A 14,362-nucleotide genomic window follows, 5' to 3' on the forward strand; every position below is an offset into this window, starting at 1 on the left:
GAAAAGTTTCAGGTAATGGGATAATGAGGGATTGGGAAAGTAGCAAATGTGCTACAATGAGAAACAGAACAGAAATTTCGGAGCTAGGCGAGAGGGAATGGGGATACATAAAATGATTTTGGAAAGAAAAATCGAGGAAAAAAGTTAAATTTGTGAAAGAAAAATCTACATTAGCGCGCGTTATAGATGTCAATTATCCATTTATGTGAATCGAAAGAAGAAATGCAAACATGCTCCAATGAGAATAGCAACTTCGCCCTATTGAGAAACTTAAGCCATTCCATTATAATTGTGTTGTCTTCCAAACACAGCATTCCGGAATGGAGTGATGGAGAAGATGAGGACGATCGGATCGATGACTGGATAGACGGAGACCATAATGGAGGACAAAGAGATTCCAATATTTCCATTGATACGAAAGATCGGGAGGACCAAGACAGAAACGATTGGAACGCAGATGAAGATGAATGGGAAGACGGACTGAAAAAATATGTTTCAGAACTTTTATTTCAAAAATTTCAAAACCGTCCTTTCTGATGTATGACTACACAAAGACACTAACATCAATTTTTCAGAATTTTTTTCTTTATTTCATAGCTCTTCTTAAAACCTACACCTCCCACTTTAAAACTGTCAAAACAGTTTACTAAATCTCACCTGAATGCGTTGAGCGCTGAACAACTCTCTTTGAACCTTGGTCTTTTCAGCATCCTTCTTGTCACCATCTGCATTAACTCCGTCAACTAACTCTCTCAACGTCTTTGACAGCTTCGAAATGCAAAACACCATGGTGACCATAACCGAAACAATGATCAGCACAAACGACACACCCATGACAATCCCCGATTGATTCCATTCACATCGCCCAGTGATCGGATCGTTAACCTCGTAAACCGCAGCTGTGTAGGTGGTGTTCTCCAGAGAGACATTATAATTGATGAGCAATGGCCCACGAATGATGTCATCGACGTATGGGGTCTCTCGGGCGATTTGAAAGATGCACGCTCCCCAGAAAAGTCCGGCAAGGAGGATGAATGAGAACCAGGCGACAAGGTGCTTCTTGAGACGGAAGAGTTTCCCGCAGCTGGAAAGATTTAGGTTTAAGGTCAGAACCTCATTAGCCATAGGTAAGGGGTCCCATAATCATTGGTAGGCCATCTCAGGCAGTATGGTCCTTTAAGTCGATCGCATTTGTCATAGGTAGAGACTACATAGACTACAGTTAAGTTACGTAAGTCATAAGTAGGCTATCTAAACTTTGTAATAGCTAACTACACATTTTCATAGCTAACTAATTGTAAGCTTTTGAACACCTTCGCTCGAATCAAAAATCACTAAAATCAAGTTCTTGGAGATCTTTGCTTACTTGACAGATCATCCCCTATAATTGCCCAGAATACAAATTTTTTGATCAGAACAACAAAGAGCTCAAGCTAGAGCCATACTCACAAGGGAGTACAAATAACAGGAAGTTAAAACTTGGTTTTTCGATCTAACGAATTTCAAAGAGCTCACCGACAGACGCGATCATAGCGGAACACGAATTTGACGGCACAGAGTAGAAGTGCCATGCAATAGGTCATTCCGTAGAGGGCGAGGAGGACGCGGACGGCGGTTTTGGACATGAATTGAGGCTTGATGGTGGAGAAGACGTAGAGCACATTTCGTTCGATGGAGATGATCTGGAAGGGATTAGAGTTGGTCCGATGCTGAGGGAGACTGTATAGCTTAAAGGTCAGTGCTGTCAAGAATTAAGGCCGCGGCCAGCCGTGGTCCGGGAAAGTAATTGGGCAAATACTGACTTGCTATAAGATCATTTGCTATTTTCCCATTTGCTTTGAAAGCTCTTTTGCTATACTATCACTTGCTATGGATCTTCTACTATTTTAGCTCATTTGCTACAGATCATTTGCTATATTTATTTGACACTATAGGCTTAGGCAAAATGTTTTGGAAAAAACTATGTTTAAGCCTGAGCCTGTAAACAAATAAAAACGGTTATCATGACCTCATCCATGAAACATTTCTGAAACCCCATAGCAAATGATCTGTAGCAAATGAGCTAAAATAGCAAAAGGTCCATAGCAAGTGATATTATAGCAAATGAGCTTTCAAAGCAAATGGGAAAATAGCAAATGATCCTATAGCAAGTGAGTATTTGCCAAGTAATTGTGGACCAAACTTTCCGTTTTTCTATGACCTTCGAATCCATTCATCTCAAAAGTACCCGAACCAGAAAGCAGTTGCTCTGTTTCCGACATACAAGGTGGCTTGTCGACCGCGTAGCTCAGATAAGCCCACGTATCACTCTTTTTGAAAACGGATTTTTTATGAAAATGTATCGGACACAACAACTTACGAAGTAACTCATTGAAACTGATTTTCTCATGATAATGAAACTGGAATGTAGGCTTAATGAAACTGCAAAAATAAGAATGACAGAATATTTGAAATCCCAAAAGTCCGTATCAACCGCACAACAAACAATTGAAATGGAGTTTTATGGAAATGTATCAAAACAATGCAACTTTGAAACTGGCTGACAATGTTCTAAGCTTTGAAGGAAAGTTCGCGAAACAGAAAAAATAGTGAACTTCGACGGATTTTTGTTTTACACCCTCCAAAGTTTTCAAAGTGATAGGAATCTTGATAGCTGAGCTCCTGAAAATGGTACAAAAATTTACTGAAAAATACTTTTTTTGTATTTTATTGACCGGTACTGTATATGCCCTCAAGAATGTCTATCAAACTGCTCATTGTAATTTGTGTGTCTAATGAAACTGGAAAAAATAACATTGATATCAACGATACTCCGTAAGAGTTGAAGCTCTTGAGCTACCCCGTTGTCTTGGCTAACTCAAGAGGTTCATTGTTCAGAACATTAATCTTACAAATTTCTCAAAGTTTTACACTATCGCAATCTAATCGCTAAAATCCCAGGAGTGTGTATGGATCGCAGAACAAACAATATCCACGTTCACACAAAAGAATGTGGAACATTTTGAAGCTTGAGCTACGCGGTCGCGAATTAAAGGTCATTACCTCAGAGACAACATTCTGAAACGGGTAAATTTTCTGGTTTAGGTTTATTTATGTATGTCGTTTGATCTAGATTGAAGGTCGCTGCTAGTATGATCTAGGTGCTCATAGTCCATTAATGAACTAGTTGAAACCGCCTAGATATCAGATATGTTGACTGATAGATGAACTATAAGACCTCTTTTTCAGAACTTACCGGATTCAAAATCATCTGAAGACACGAGAAAACGACCAGATTTGCCACATTAGCCATCATCAAGACAGTGTAGTTTCCGAAGTTTCTGGATGCGTCGGAGAAGATGAGCTTGACGAGTTCGGCATTGGTGAACAGCATTGCAAAGAATGCGACTACGTTCACCCAGGCGGTGATCTCCACCAAGGCAACCAACATGGTGGACCTGGAAAGTTCGGGAAGAATTGAGAATGTTCTTGTAGGTTTGAGAGGTATAGAAGTTTAGGGCGCGTTCTGGAAGGTTCTTGAAAAGTCTAGAATATTCTGGAAGGATCTAGAAGGTTTTAGAGCTCCGGCTAACTTCAAACAGCGGTCTTTAAGCTTGGAAAGAAATCTAGAAGGTTTTAAAAGGTTCTAGACCTCTAGATAGCTTAATATAACTCAAATCAGCTTAAGATAGCCTTTCAGAACCAGAACAAATGAGTGAATTGACCTAGATTGAGCGAGCACTACCCCTGAAAAGTGGGCGGAGCTTGACGAGAAGAGGAAGACGTCACCGTTTGGGAAGAAGTGAAAAACAGCAATTAGAGGGTGTAAAGGGGGAATTTTATCACTATTTTTTGTTTATCGAGAATGCTCAAAGCCAGGAGAATATATGAAATGCGTCATTAGGAGGTCATTTGGGAGTTTATATGTTTTTAAGGATCAGAGATCTTTGACGATATTTTTTTGATGTACAAACTAGTTACAGTAGGAAAATGGGTACTGTAGTTTGGATGCTTTGCATTCTGACGAGCTGGTGTTTGCGGAAATCTACGGTAGTGGGGATTTTTTTTTAAATAATGAAAACAGAGGTCCAATTAAGCTATGGATTCTTTTTTTAAGAATATCATATTTTTGAAACGCCTAAAAATTTTAATCTCGAAATTTTTCATTTTGGTTTGTATTATGATGTTACTCATGAATAATTAGAGTGTCTGGAGGTCTAGTCAAAATTCCTCAATTATTTAAAAAAGAAAATAGAAATTAGAAAATCGCAAAAAAAAACAAAGTTTGAAAATCAGGCACTACATTCGTTGAATGGCAAAATTTATAAATCGGAAACATGAAAATGATTGCCACTTCGGAAAATTCGAGAAAGTGTGAAATTTTAGAGAGCACTAACTTCAGTTGCGAAGAAACAAATGTCTAAAAATTAAAAAAATTGAAGAAAAAATTGGAAAACAGTAACAAAATTGAAACTGATTTTTTCTAATTTTTTGAATCTTAAAACAATTTTTTCCTGTTTTTTTAAGCCAGAAAAAAATTGTTTTTTTTTCTTCGTTTTTTTTTTCGAAAATATAAATTAACTTAAAAAAGATTAGTTAGTGTGTCAAAGCGAAACAAAATCAGAAGATTAGTAATAGAAAAATGAAACTTCAAAAAAATTCTATTAAAACTTCAAAATTTTCATTCAGAAACTATGAGAAAAAATTGCTGCAAACTTGGGAATCTAATTTTGAAAAAGTTAAGATTTAAAAATTTAATTAAAAGAATAAATAATTTGAGATATAACCAACTTAAGAATGACTGCATTTTTGATATTACTCTCGTCCGAAATCAATGCACGTTGCGGCCGAAAATTTACTCAAAATCGCATCGTCGGTCGCACAGCGAAAAAAACAAATTGATGCATGCGCCTTTAAATACCGTACCTCGGGCTTTTTTATTTTGGGCCCTATTTGGCTGTTTTTTTCTATTTTATAAGAAAAATAAATTGAAGATTTATAAGAATTACACAAAATTAGACAGAAACAAGCGAAAAAATGAGAGAAATTTGAGAAAATTCGATAAATGTTGAGGTACTCTATTAAAGGCGCGTGCAATAATTTGAAAAATGCAGTAAGGTTCTCTCTGTGGGAGCTAAGCTCCGCCCACCGTTGTTTTCTCGGCCGCAACGTGCATTGATTTCGGACAAGAGTAATAAAAAAGTAATAATTCCAAATTTATTGTTCCAAAAATATAATATTTTTGAAGCAGAAATTTTTTATGTACTTAGTTTGCGTTTTTTTTGGAAAGTTGCAAATTTCTTGTTAGTATCCCAGGACCAATATATTTTTTTCAATTTTAAAGTTTTCAAAAATTATGCATGTTAGATCCATCGAAAACTCTACTGAAGCATAGTTTACAGGAACAAAGTCATATGTAGTTTTTGAAACATACTTTGTTGTTTTTATTCAGATTTTTTTGTATAATCTGAAATTTTCAGACATATTTCATTTGGATGATTTTGCACCAAAAAACTGTTCATTATAAAAATGAAACTCTATTTTTCTATACAAGAAAATTCCCAGAGAAAGTGAAAAAATCTGGAATGGTTATTCAGGTATTCAAAATTGGATGTTTTTCACTGAAAAGGTTAAAATTTAATTATTTTCGGAATAAAAAAAAATTGAAATTTGAAATTGATTTGTTGTTTTAAAATTTTGCCTGAATTTCCTATTCCAATGATCATTAATCACACTAAATTGGTTTGAAACTTTATTGAAACAGAAAAAAAATGAGATTGATTTATGGAAATAATCAAGGCATTAGTTGAAAGTTCATAGCAATTGATGACATCGTATAATTAGTGGTTAATTGTTGAGAATTGAGCATTCGTTGAAACTGAAAAAATTAAAACTTCCGCCAGTAATCAACCGCTCATTTCCAAATTAGCAATCTGATTAACTTTGGGCTTATTCGTAAACATGTTGAAGAATCCCTGACGATACACAGAGATGATCATAATCACGGCAAACGGGTCCAAAACTGGGTAAAACGAGATTAAAATTGATGTTAGGGACACAGCAGCGGAATTTTTGACATGAAAAATTGGTAAAATCAGCACAACGATGATTGGGACATAGATAAGGACCAATGGGATAATCATTTGAGACATTAGAGCACGGAACAGCTGTTTTTGAACGGTTTCGTAGATTTTCGAGTAGGTGACACGTTGCATTTTGTAGTGAATGAAACAGAAGCAGAAGAGGATGACCGAGAAGGAGAAGCCCTGGTGAAGTTTGAGCCAATTTATCTAGATTCTTGTAAGAGATATCAAAAATTTGTTAACTAGAAAAATTTTTATCATAATATCAGCAACCTTTCATCAGTTTACCATTTTTTTGATATATGTAATAGGAAGCGAGGTAAATTGGCTCAAACCTAACAACCTACCAAGAATAGGCCAATAAAGAATAGGCCAACTTATCTCGCATCCTATTAGAGATATCGAAATTTTGTCAACTAATGAAACGTTTATCAAATTATCAAAAATATTTAATCAGTCAAATTTTTTTTTATATCTGTAATGGAAAGCCAGATAAATTGAATTAAACCTACCAAAATCAATGCAAAATTGAGGACCATAAATATAACAGGCAAGTTTAGAGACTGTTTGCCTGATGGATCTTCGATGACGTAGCTGGCAGCGACGTAGTAGATATCGGAGACGTTTAGATCAAAACTTGAAGCCATTATTGGTCTGGAAAAGTTTTGAGCTACGCAGTCCAGTTTGAATTTTAAGAAAATCACAATTTTTTGAGAAAGTTAAATGCAGTAAAATATCATATTTTCATTTTTTTTTCAATTTTTCTGAAAATTCCAGAGTATACTAACCAAAATTAGACCTTCAATTTTGTAGTTTACAACTTTTTTCTAACTACCGTAGTTTCTGAGATATGCTCCTTTAAACAGAGCGTGCCTGACAAAAGTAGAAACTAGCTCTGTTTAAAGGCGCTTGTCTCCAAAAGTACGGTAGCTAGGAAAAAGTTGTCAACTACAAAATTGAAGCTCTATTTTTATTCAGTGTACTCAGAAATTTTCAGGCAAATTGGGAAATTCTGGATTACTTTTGTAGGATTTTAAAGTTTATTATATTTAACTGAAAATTTCAAATTATGGGATTATTGAAAAAAAAGTCCTTCGACTTTCAGAACTCTTTGAAACTGAAAAAAAAACCTTTCAAAAAGCCATTTTAGTTAATGTATTACAAATACGCTCCAATAGCGAAAGGGCACATGACTACAGTAATTGTTGAGCTACTCAGTCACTTAATTGATGCAAACACGCTCTAATGAACCCAATATGTTTACCTCAAAATCTCAGAAACTTCCGGAGTCTCCTTGGCGATGAAAAACACACAAAGTCCCCAGTTAAGACCGAAAATACCAACGAAGGCATACCAAAACCATAAGTGTCTTCCCTTAAAATAAACCAAATATTTACGACGGCTGATTGAAAAGCAACGATAGACAAACTGCACAGCAATTAGGGTCAAGGCTTGGCTGTAGCTAGTACCGTATACCGCTGAAAACAGAGTTTTCAAATTCTGAAGAACCTATGTCTAACTTACACAACAAAAAGCGCATGACAATACGTGGCAATTCAAGATAATTGGTAGATGTGAACACAAATAGAACATACTTCTCCGTTGAGATTATCTAAAAAAATAACATTGTTGTTCAACGTATCCTGAAGGAGTTGTTTACATACCAAGTCCGTCAAATTTTATATTCTTTTGTAGCCCTTTTCAAATCCTACAATTTGAACTTTGTGTCAGTCAAAAATATCATGTTTGAGGTGATTTACAAGGTTTTAAAGAACCTGTATCCCATAGTTCTTCGGACATCACTGTTCAGCAGCTCCTACAGTAACCTCAGACTTAGTAACTCACACAAATTTTATATTGTTTTGTAGCACTTTTTAAATGCTACAATTTGCAATTTATTTCATTGAAAAATGTAGAGCTAGAAGCAAGTTACCAGCCTTTGAGCAAACTGCGTATCAAAGCTTTTCTGACATAGCTGTTCAGTAGTTTCTACTGTTACCCGAGACTCAGAAAACTTGATTACATCTTATATTTTCTTGTAGCTCTTTTCACATCCTACAACTTAGTTTTTAGTTTAGCTCAAAATATACCGTTTGAGCAGATTTATAAAGCTTGGAACTATTGGAGCCAAATAATCTTACTGTAGTCTCCCCACGGAAAGCCTAGACGTATCAAGTTAGTTGAATTTTAATATCATTTTGAAGCGTTTTCAAGCTCTATTTTTTAATTTCAATTTAATGAAAAATGGCCGTTTCCAATTCCGCATTACATTTTATATTTCAAGAACCTAATATTCCTATTTTGATGAATTTTGGGCTATTCAAAGTTTTCCGATTGAGTTGAAACCTGGATATATGCTTCTGGATAGACAGATTTCTATTGATTAGTTGATGCCTTTTTTAATTATGATTCAGAAGTCTTCTGAAGACGTTCCTCAGTTGCACAACTCATTTGTAGAAGCTGCAGGATAAAGAGGCTGGAAGGAGAAGGAAAAGCCGCTAATGTGTATACGTCATTTCTACCACGCTCTCTATGGTCAGCCGTGGTTTAGTGGCTAGTGAGCTACGGTTTTGCCCACATGATGCGGGTTTGAGTCTAGCTAGCTCCAAATTCTTCTGTTTTCTTTTTACAGAGTTCATAACAGAATACCGTAGCCCTACAGTAACCCACCGGTTGTATAAACGCATGAATCGCGGCAAAAACCAAGCTGTTAATAGAGAATGACATCATTAGGTACACATAATTCCCGAAGTGCTTTGGTGACGCCGTGCTGATGAGATTCAGAAGCACACCATTGATGAATGTCGACATGATAAATGTCATGAAATCAGCGACACGTGTCACTTCAAGCCACATCGTAACAGTGGAGACGTTGGCGTTGGAGAAGGCGAAATCGAGAAGGTGCATTTTTCTGGAAGTTTCTGGAAATTTTCAGAATTTCTAAAATTCAAAAAAAGGCTTCAAAAGTTCAGGATGACGAAAAAAATCGGTTAACAAAATTGTCAAAAAGTTCTCCAATTCAAAAACTTTGAAAAACCGAAAAAAAGTTTCTATAGAAATTTCTAGAATTCTGAAACTCGAAAAAAAAGAATTTCAGCCAAAAAAGTAGTATAGCTGAAAATTTGAAGTTGTCTGCCTCGTGTAATACCGTCCTCCAGGGAAATTTTGTTTTTCTAGATTTTATTATTTTTTTCATTGAATGTTTTCACCTCGTTTTGTCTGGCATACGTCACTAAATGGCTAACGAACTTGAGGATTTGGGATTCTAGGCCATGGTTTTTTTTTCTAGGCCATTGCTAAGATGGCCTAGAAACCCAAAACTCTTCCAGCTAAAACACTTATGCCAAATTCCCATTCATTTAGTTAGATACAAAATTTCAAAATTTATATACAGTTGGGGTGGCTGGAAAAGGCTTAAAATTATGTACAATCAAAGTGCGAATAGAAATTGGGGTGTAGGGGGTAATTAGTGTCTAATTAATGAGCAATTATCCAAAGTGCAATTAGAGAGAAGCAAAAAGTTCCCGTTGCGCGGTGAAGGCTGATGGAACCATTGTCCTCACCGTCATCTCTGAAAATTTTTTTTCAATTAGTGGGTAATTAGGGGTAATTAGGAGGTAATCAGTGATCAAAAATTCCAAAAAAAAAAGTTTAGATAATTAGTTAGGGTAATGAAAACCAATAATTACCCATTATCGTCGTCGTCTTCATCTGAATCCTTCTTTTTCCGGTTTTCCTTTTTCATCGTCTTCTTTTTTGGCTTTTCTTCTTCCTCTTCCTCATCGTTGTCATCAGACTTGCCACGTCGAGATGTCGGACGTCTTCTTTTCTGAAAAAGTTTTGAATCTCAGAAGACGTCAAAATCACAAGAATCTTTGAAGACGTGCACTATTTCATATTCAGGGTTTCAAAAAACGTCAACTTTTCGAATTCAATTTTGAGTTTCAGAAAAAGGGACGTCTTCTAAACTTCAGAAAACTTCAAATTTTCAGACTCTGGGTTACAGAAAACGGTCTTCTGACTTTTGGAAATGTCACAGTTCTCAATTTCTGAATTTCAGAAGGTCCTTTTCTAAATACAGAATCTTAGAAAACGTGAAAAATTCTGAATTCCAGAAGGCGCCACAGCTTTAAATTCAGAATTTCGACGTCTTCTAAAATTCAGAAACCAAACTCACCGGAACGTCTCCTTCTTCCATCGGATCAAACTCCTCCTCCTCCTCTTCTTCATCCTTCTCATATCTCGACGGACGACCTCTTCTAGATGTTGGCTTCTTCTTCTTACGTGGCGATTCAGAATCCTCCACGTCTTCAGAATTCTCTTCCTCTTCTTCCTCCTTCTTCGGACGTCTTCTGACCTCCTTCTTCTTCTTATTCTCCTCCTCACGTCTTCTAGTACTGTACTTCTTATCCATCATACCCTCCAAATCATCCGAATCCTCCACGTCATCATTCTCCTCTTCTAGAAGCGCTTCTAGATCATCGTCATCGTCTCCAGAAATCCGTCTCATTTTTCCCAGTAGATCCGACGTCTTCTTTTTCTCATCTGGAGACAAAAAGTCTTCAGAATCTCTAAAACGAGAGGCGATGGGGTGTGAGAAGATGTCGTCCGATGATTTCTGAAGAGATTCAGAAGATGGAATCACCAAATCGTCAGAATAGATGCCTTCTGAAACTGAGAAGCCGTCAGAATTCTGGAAGCCGTCGGGAAGTTCAGTGGCAAGGAAGGAGCAGACGAATGAGGTGGCGGAGAGTTGACGGACGTAGCGAGCCATGTGCTGGAAAAAGGTGTTTGCGTTGAGGCAAATTTGGAAAGCGGGAAAATTGAATTTTGAGTGTTTTTTGGCTGAAATCCTGCCAACTTCTAGCATTGTTCAATAGAGCGCGCTTTCCCCTTACCTCTTCAGTAATCTGAATCGGCTCTCCACTCCCAGCGACTCCACGAAGACGTCGTTGTTGCGCAGGAAGACAGATGAGATATTCTGACCGAAGGTCCGGCAATTCCTTCACGGTCACGGCCACATAAGCCATCCGATCGATGACTTCATTCAGATGAACATCCAGATTTCCTTGAGTATCGAAACGGAAAAACACGTGGCAATTTGTGTCGGGTTGGCAGTTGGCGGGTAGTCCGTAGCAGGCATTTGGTTGGGAGCAATCAGTGGAGGCGTCGATTAGAAGGAAGAGAAGAGGAAAGAGGAAAATGAACATTTTCGGCATTTTTACCTGAAAAAAGTTGATTTTACATTTTCAGAAAAATGTTAGATTTTCAGAAAAAAAAACGATTTTTTCCGATAGAATCATCATATGTGCCCTTTGAGCTCAATAATCTCGGTTCCTATAAAAGATATCAAAATTTTGTCCACTGATGAAATGCTCATCATTTTATCAGCTACATTTCATTAATTGGCTTATTTTTGATATCTTCTAAAGGAAGTGAGAAATTTGGTCTCAAAGTTGACTGTTTGGAGGGCGTACTTTGCTTTAAAAGAAGCCTATCCTATCCATGTACTCATGCTGAATTATCTCGGTTCCCATGAAAGATATCAAAAATTTATCAACTGATAAAATATTTATCATTTTATCAGCTACATTTAACCAGATGACAAGTTTCTGTTATCTCTTACAGAAACCGAGATAATTGAGCTCAAAGTACGTATAGATTGCGCACATAGGGTTTGTTGGAGCAAATACGGTAACAAGTACGGGTTGAAAAACCAAATTTAAAAAGAAAAAATCGAAAAAAAGAGAAAAAGTGAGTCGAAATTGCATTCGGTTGTTGTTTTGTTGATTTTTCTGGGAAATTAGAAAAATTGCGCGGGTAGATCAAAAAAAATTTTAAAAAATGTGTTTTGTTCGAAAAATTATATTTTTAATTTTTCAAATTTTTTGATCTACCGGCGCGAATTTTAAATTTTCCAGATGCTAACTTTGCCTCATTGTTTTGTTGTTTTCCAATTATTTTTTACGATTTTCCGATTTCTACTTTTTTTTTCAAAGATTTTTACAACATTTATCCCACCCTGTACATGCCCTTTGAGCACAATTATCTCGATTTCTGTAAGAGATATCAAAAACATGTTGACTGATAAAATGTAGCTGATAGAAAGATGAATATTTCTTTAGTTGACAAAATTGTGATATCTCTTATGGGAACCGAGGTAATTAAGCTCAAAGGGCATAAAGGATGATCCTATTAGAAAAAATCGTTTTTCCTGAAAATGTAACATTTTTCTCAAAAGGTAAAATTAATTTTTTTAGGTAAAAATGCCGAAAATGTTCATTTTCCTCTTTCCTCTTCTCTTCCTTCTAATCGACGCCTCCACTGATTGCTCCCAACCAAACGCCTGCTACGGACTACCCGCCAACTGCCAACCCGACACAAATTGCCATGTGTTTTTCCGTTTCGATGCTCAAGGAAATCTGGATGTTCATCTGAATGACGTCATCGATCCGATGGATTATGTAGCCATGACTGTGAAAGATTTGCCGTCTCCGCTTCTGTCAGAATATCTCATCTGTATTCCTCATCAACGGCAACGTATTCGAGGATACGCCTACAGAGGAGACCCGATTCACATTACAGAGGTAAGATTAGGCGGGAAGTTTGAACTTTTGCAGTTTAACAGTTCCGGTTGCTATTTTTTTGAGAGAATGCGTTTTCCAAAAAATTCAATATTCCTGTTTTTTTCCAAATTCGCCCCAACGCAAATAATTCTTCCAGCACATGGCTCCCTACGTTCGTCAACGATCCGCCACCTCATTCGTCTGCGCTTTCCTTGCCAATGAACTTCCCGACGACTTCCAGAATTCCGACGTTTTCTCAGTTTCAGAAGGCATCTATTCTGACGATTTGGTGATTCCAACATCGAAATTTCTTTTTAAATCAGAGCAAGTGTTCTCACACCCAATCGCTGCTCGTTTTAGAGATTCTGAAAATTCCGATTTTTTGTCTCCAGATGAGAAAAAGAAGACGTCGGATCTTCTACAAAAAATGAGACGGATTTCTGGAGACGATGACGATGAAGAGGAGAATGATGACGTGGAGGATTCGGATGATTTGGAGGGTTTGATGGATAAGAAGTACAGTACTAGAAGACGTGAGGAGGAGAATAAGAAGAAGAAGGAGGTCAGAAGACGTCCGAAGAAGGAGGAAGAAGAGGAAGAGAATTCTGAAGACGTGGAGGATTCTGAATCGCCACGTAAGAAGAAGAAGCCAACATCTAGAAGAGGTCGTCCGTCGAGATATGAGAAGGATGAAGAAGAGGAGGAGGAGGAGTTTGATCCGATGGAAGAAGGAGACGTTCCGGTGAGTTTGGTTTCTGAATTTTAGAAGACGTCGAAACTTTGTATTTGAATTTTTGACGTCTTCGGAAACCCTGAATATAGAAAAGTGGACGTCTTCAAAAATTCTGGTCATCTGACGTCTCCGAAATTCCAAAAAAAATTTTCAGAAAAGAAGACGTCCAACATCTCGACGTGGCAATTCTGAAGACAACGATGAAAAAGAGGAAGAAAAGCCAAAAAAGAAAACGACGAAAAAAGAAAACCGAAAAAAGAAGGATTCAGATGAGGACGACGACGACTACTATGACAAAAAAGATAATGGGTGATTGTTTCAGTAATTAGTCCTAATTAGTCCGAACTAATTATTACTCTCGTCCTAAATGATTGCACGTTGCGGACAAAAATTCACTCAAAATCGCATCGTCGGTCGCACAGCGAAAACAACAAATGGATGCATGCGCCTTTAAATACCGTACCTCGGACGTTTTTTATTTTGGGCCCTATTTGGCTGTTTTTTTCTATTTAATAAGAAAAATAAATTAAAGATTTATAAGAATTACACAAAATTAGACAGAAACAAGCGAAAAAATAAAAGAAAAAGGCAAAAATTCAATAAATGTTGAGGCACTGTATTAAAGGCGCGTGCAATAATTTGAAAAATGCAGTAAGGTTCTCTCTGTGGGAGCTAAGCTCCGCCCACCGTTGTTTTCTCGGCCGCAACGTGCATTGATTTCGAACAAGAGTAATAACTCTGAAATTTAATTTTTTTTCATTTTCAGAATTTTGACCACTAATTGCCCCCTAATCACCCTTAATTACACACTAATGCAAATTTTCCAGAGATGACGATAAGGACAATGGTTCCATCAGTCTTCACCACACAACTGCAACTCTTTGCTCCTCTCTAATTGCGCTTTGGATAATTGCTCACTAATTAGGTGCTAATTACCCTCCATACCCTAATTTCTATTCGCACTTTGATTGTACATAATTTTTAACCTTTCCCAGCCACCC

General features: G+C 36.9%; 4 protein-coding genes across 4 annotated transcripts; 1 reads left to right on the forward strand and 3 right to left on the reverse strand.

Moving 5' to 3' along the window:
• Window positions 1–270: 270 nt before the first annotated feature.
• Window positions 271–3,430, reverse strand: CBG13740 (the record flags this gene model as incomplete). The annotated part of the gene is made up of 4 exons (XM_002632451.1): window positions 271–480; window positions 658–1,084; window positions 1,516–1,682; window positions 3,236–3,430. 4 exons carry the CDS (start codon window positions 3,428–3,430, stop codon window positions 271–273), a joined length of 999 nt encoding a protein of 332 aa, XP_002632497.1.
• A 2,455-nt stretch (window positions 3,431–5,885) lies between these two features.
• Cbr-str-78 lies at window positions 5,886–8,918 on the reverse strand (the record flags this gene model as incomplete). The annotated part of the gene is made up of 5 exons (XM_002632452.1): window positions 5,886–6,245; window positions 6,575–6,716; window positions 7,327–7,540; window positions 7,587–7,674; window positions 8,733–8,918. The coding sequence occupies 5 exons, from the start codon at window positions 8,916–8,918 to the stop codon at window positions 5,886–5,888; spliced, it is 990 nt and encodes a 329-aa protein (XP_002632498.1).
• A 621-nt stretch (window positions 8,919–9,539) lies between these two features.
• CBG13742 lies at window positions 9,540–11,281 on the reverse strand (the record flags this gene model as incomplete). Its single annotated transcript, XM_002632453.2, has 4 exons — window positions 9,540–9,633; window positions 9,752–9,891; window positions 10,240–10,839; window positions 10,961–11,281. The coding sequence occupies 4 exons, from the start codon at window positions 11,279–11,281 to the stop codon at window positions 9,540–9,542; spliced, it is 1,155 nt and encodes a 384-aa protein (XP_002632499.2).
• A 1,047-nt stretch (window positions 11,282–12,328) lies between these two features.
• On the forward strand, window positions 12,329–14,282 carry CBG13743 (the record flags this gene model as incomplete). The annotated part of the gene is made up of 4 exons (XM_002632454.2): window positions 12,329–12,649; window positions 12,786–13,370; window positions 13,516–13,670; window positions 14,189–14,282. 4 exons carry the CDS (start codon window positions 12,329–12,331, stop codon window positions 14,280–14,282), a joined length of 1,155 nt encoding a protein of 384 aa, XP_002632500.2.
• Window positions 14,283–14,362: the final 80 nt, after the last annotated feature.

This window comes from Caenorhabditis briggsae, assembly GCF_000004555.2.
Source record: "Caenorhabditis briggsae complete genome, chrIV, whole genome shotgun sequence".
Taxonomy (NCBI): domain Eukaryota; kingdom Metazoa; phylum Nematoda; class Chromadorea; order Rhabditida; family Rhabditidae; genus Caenorhabditis; species Caenorhabditis briggsae.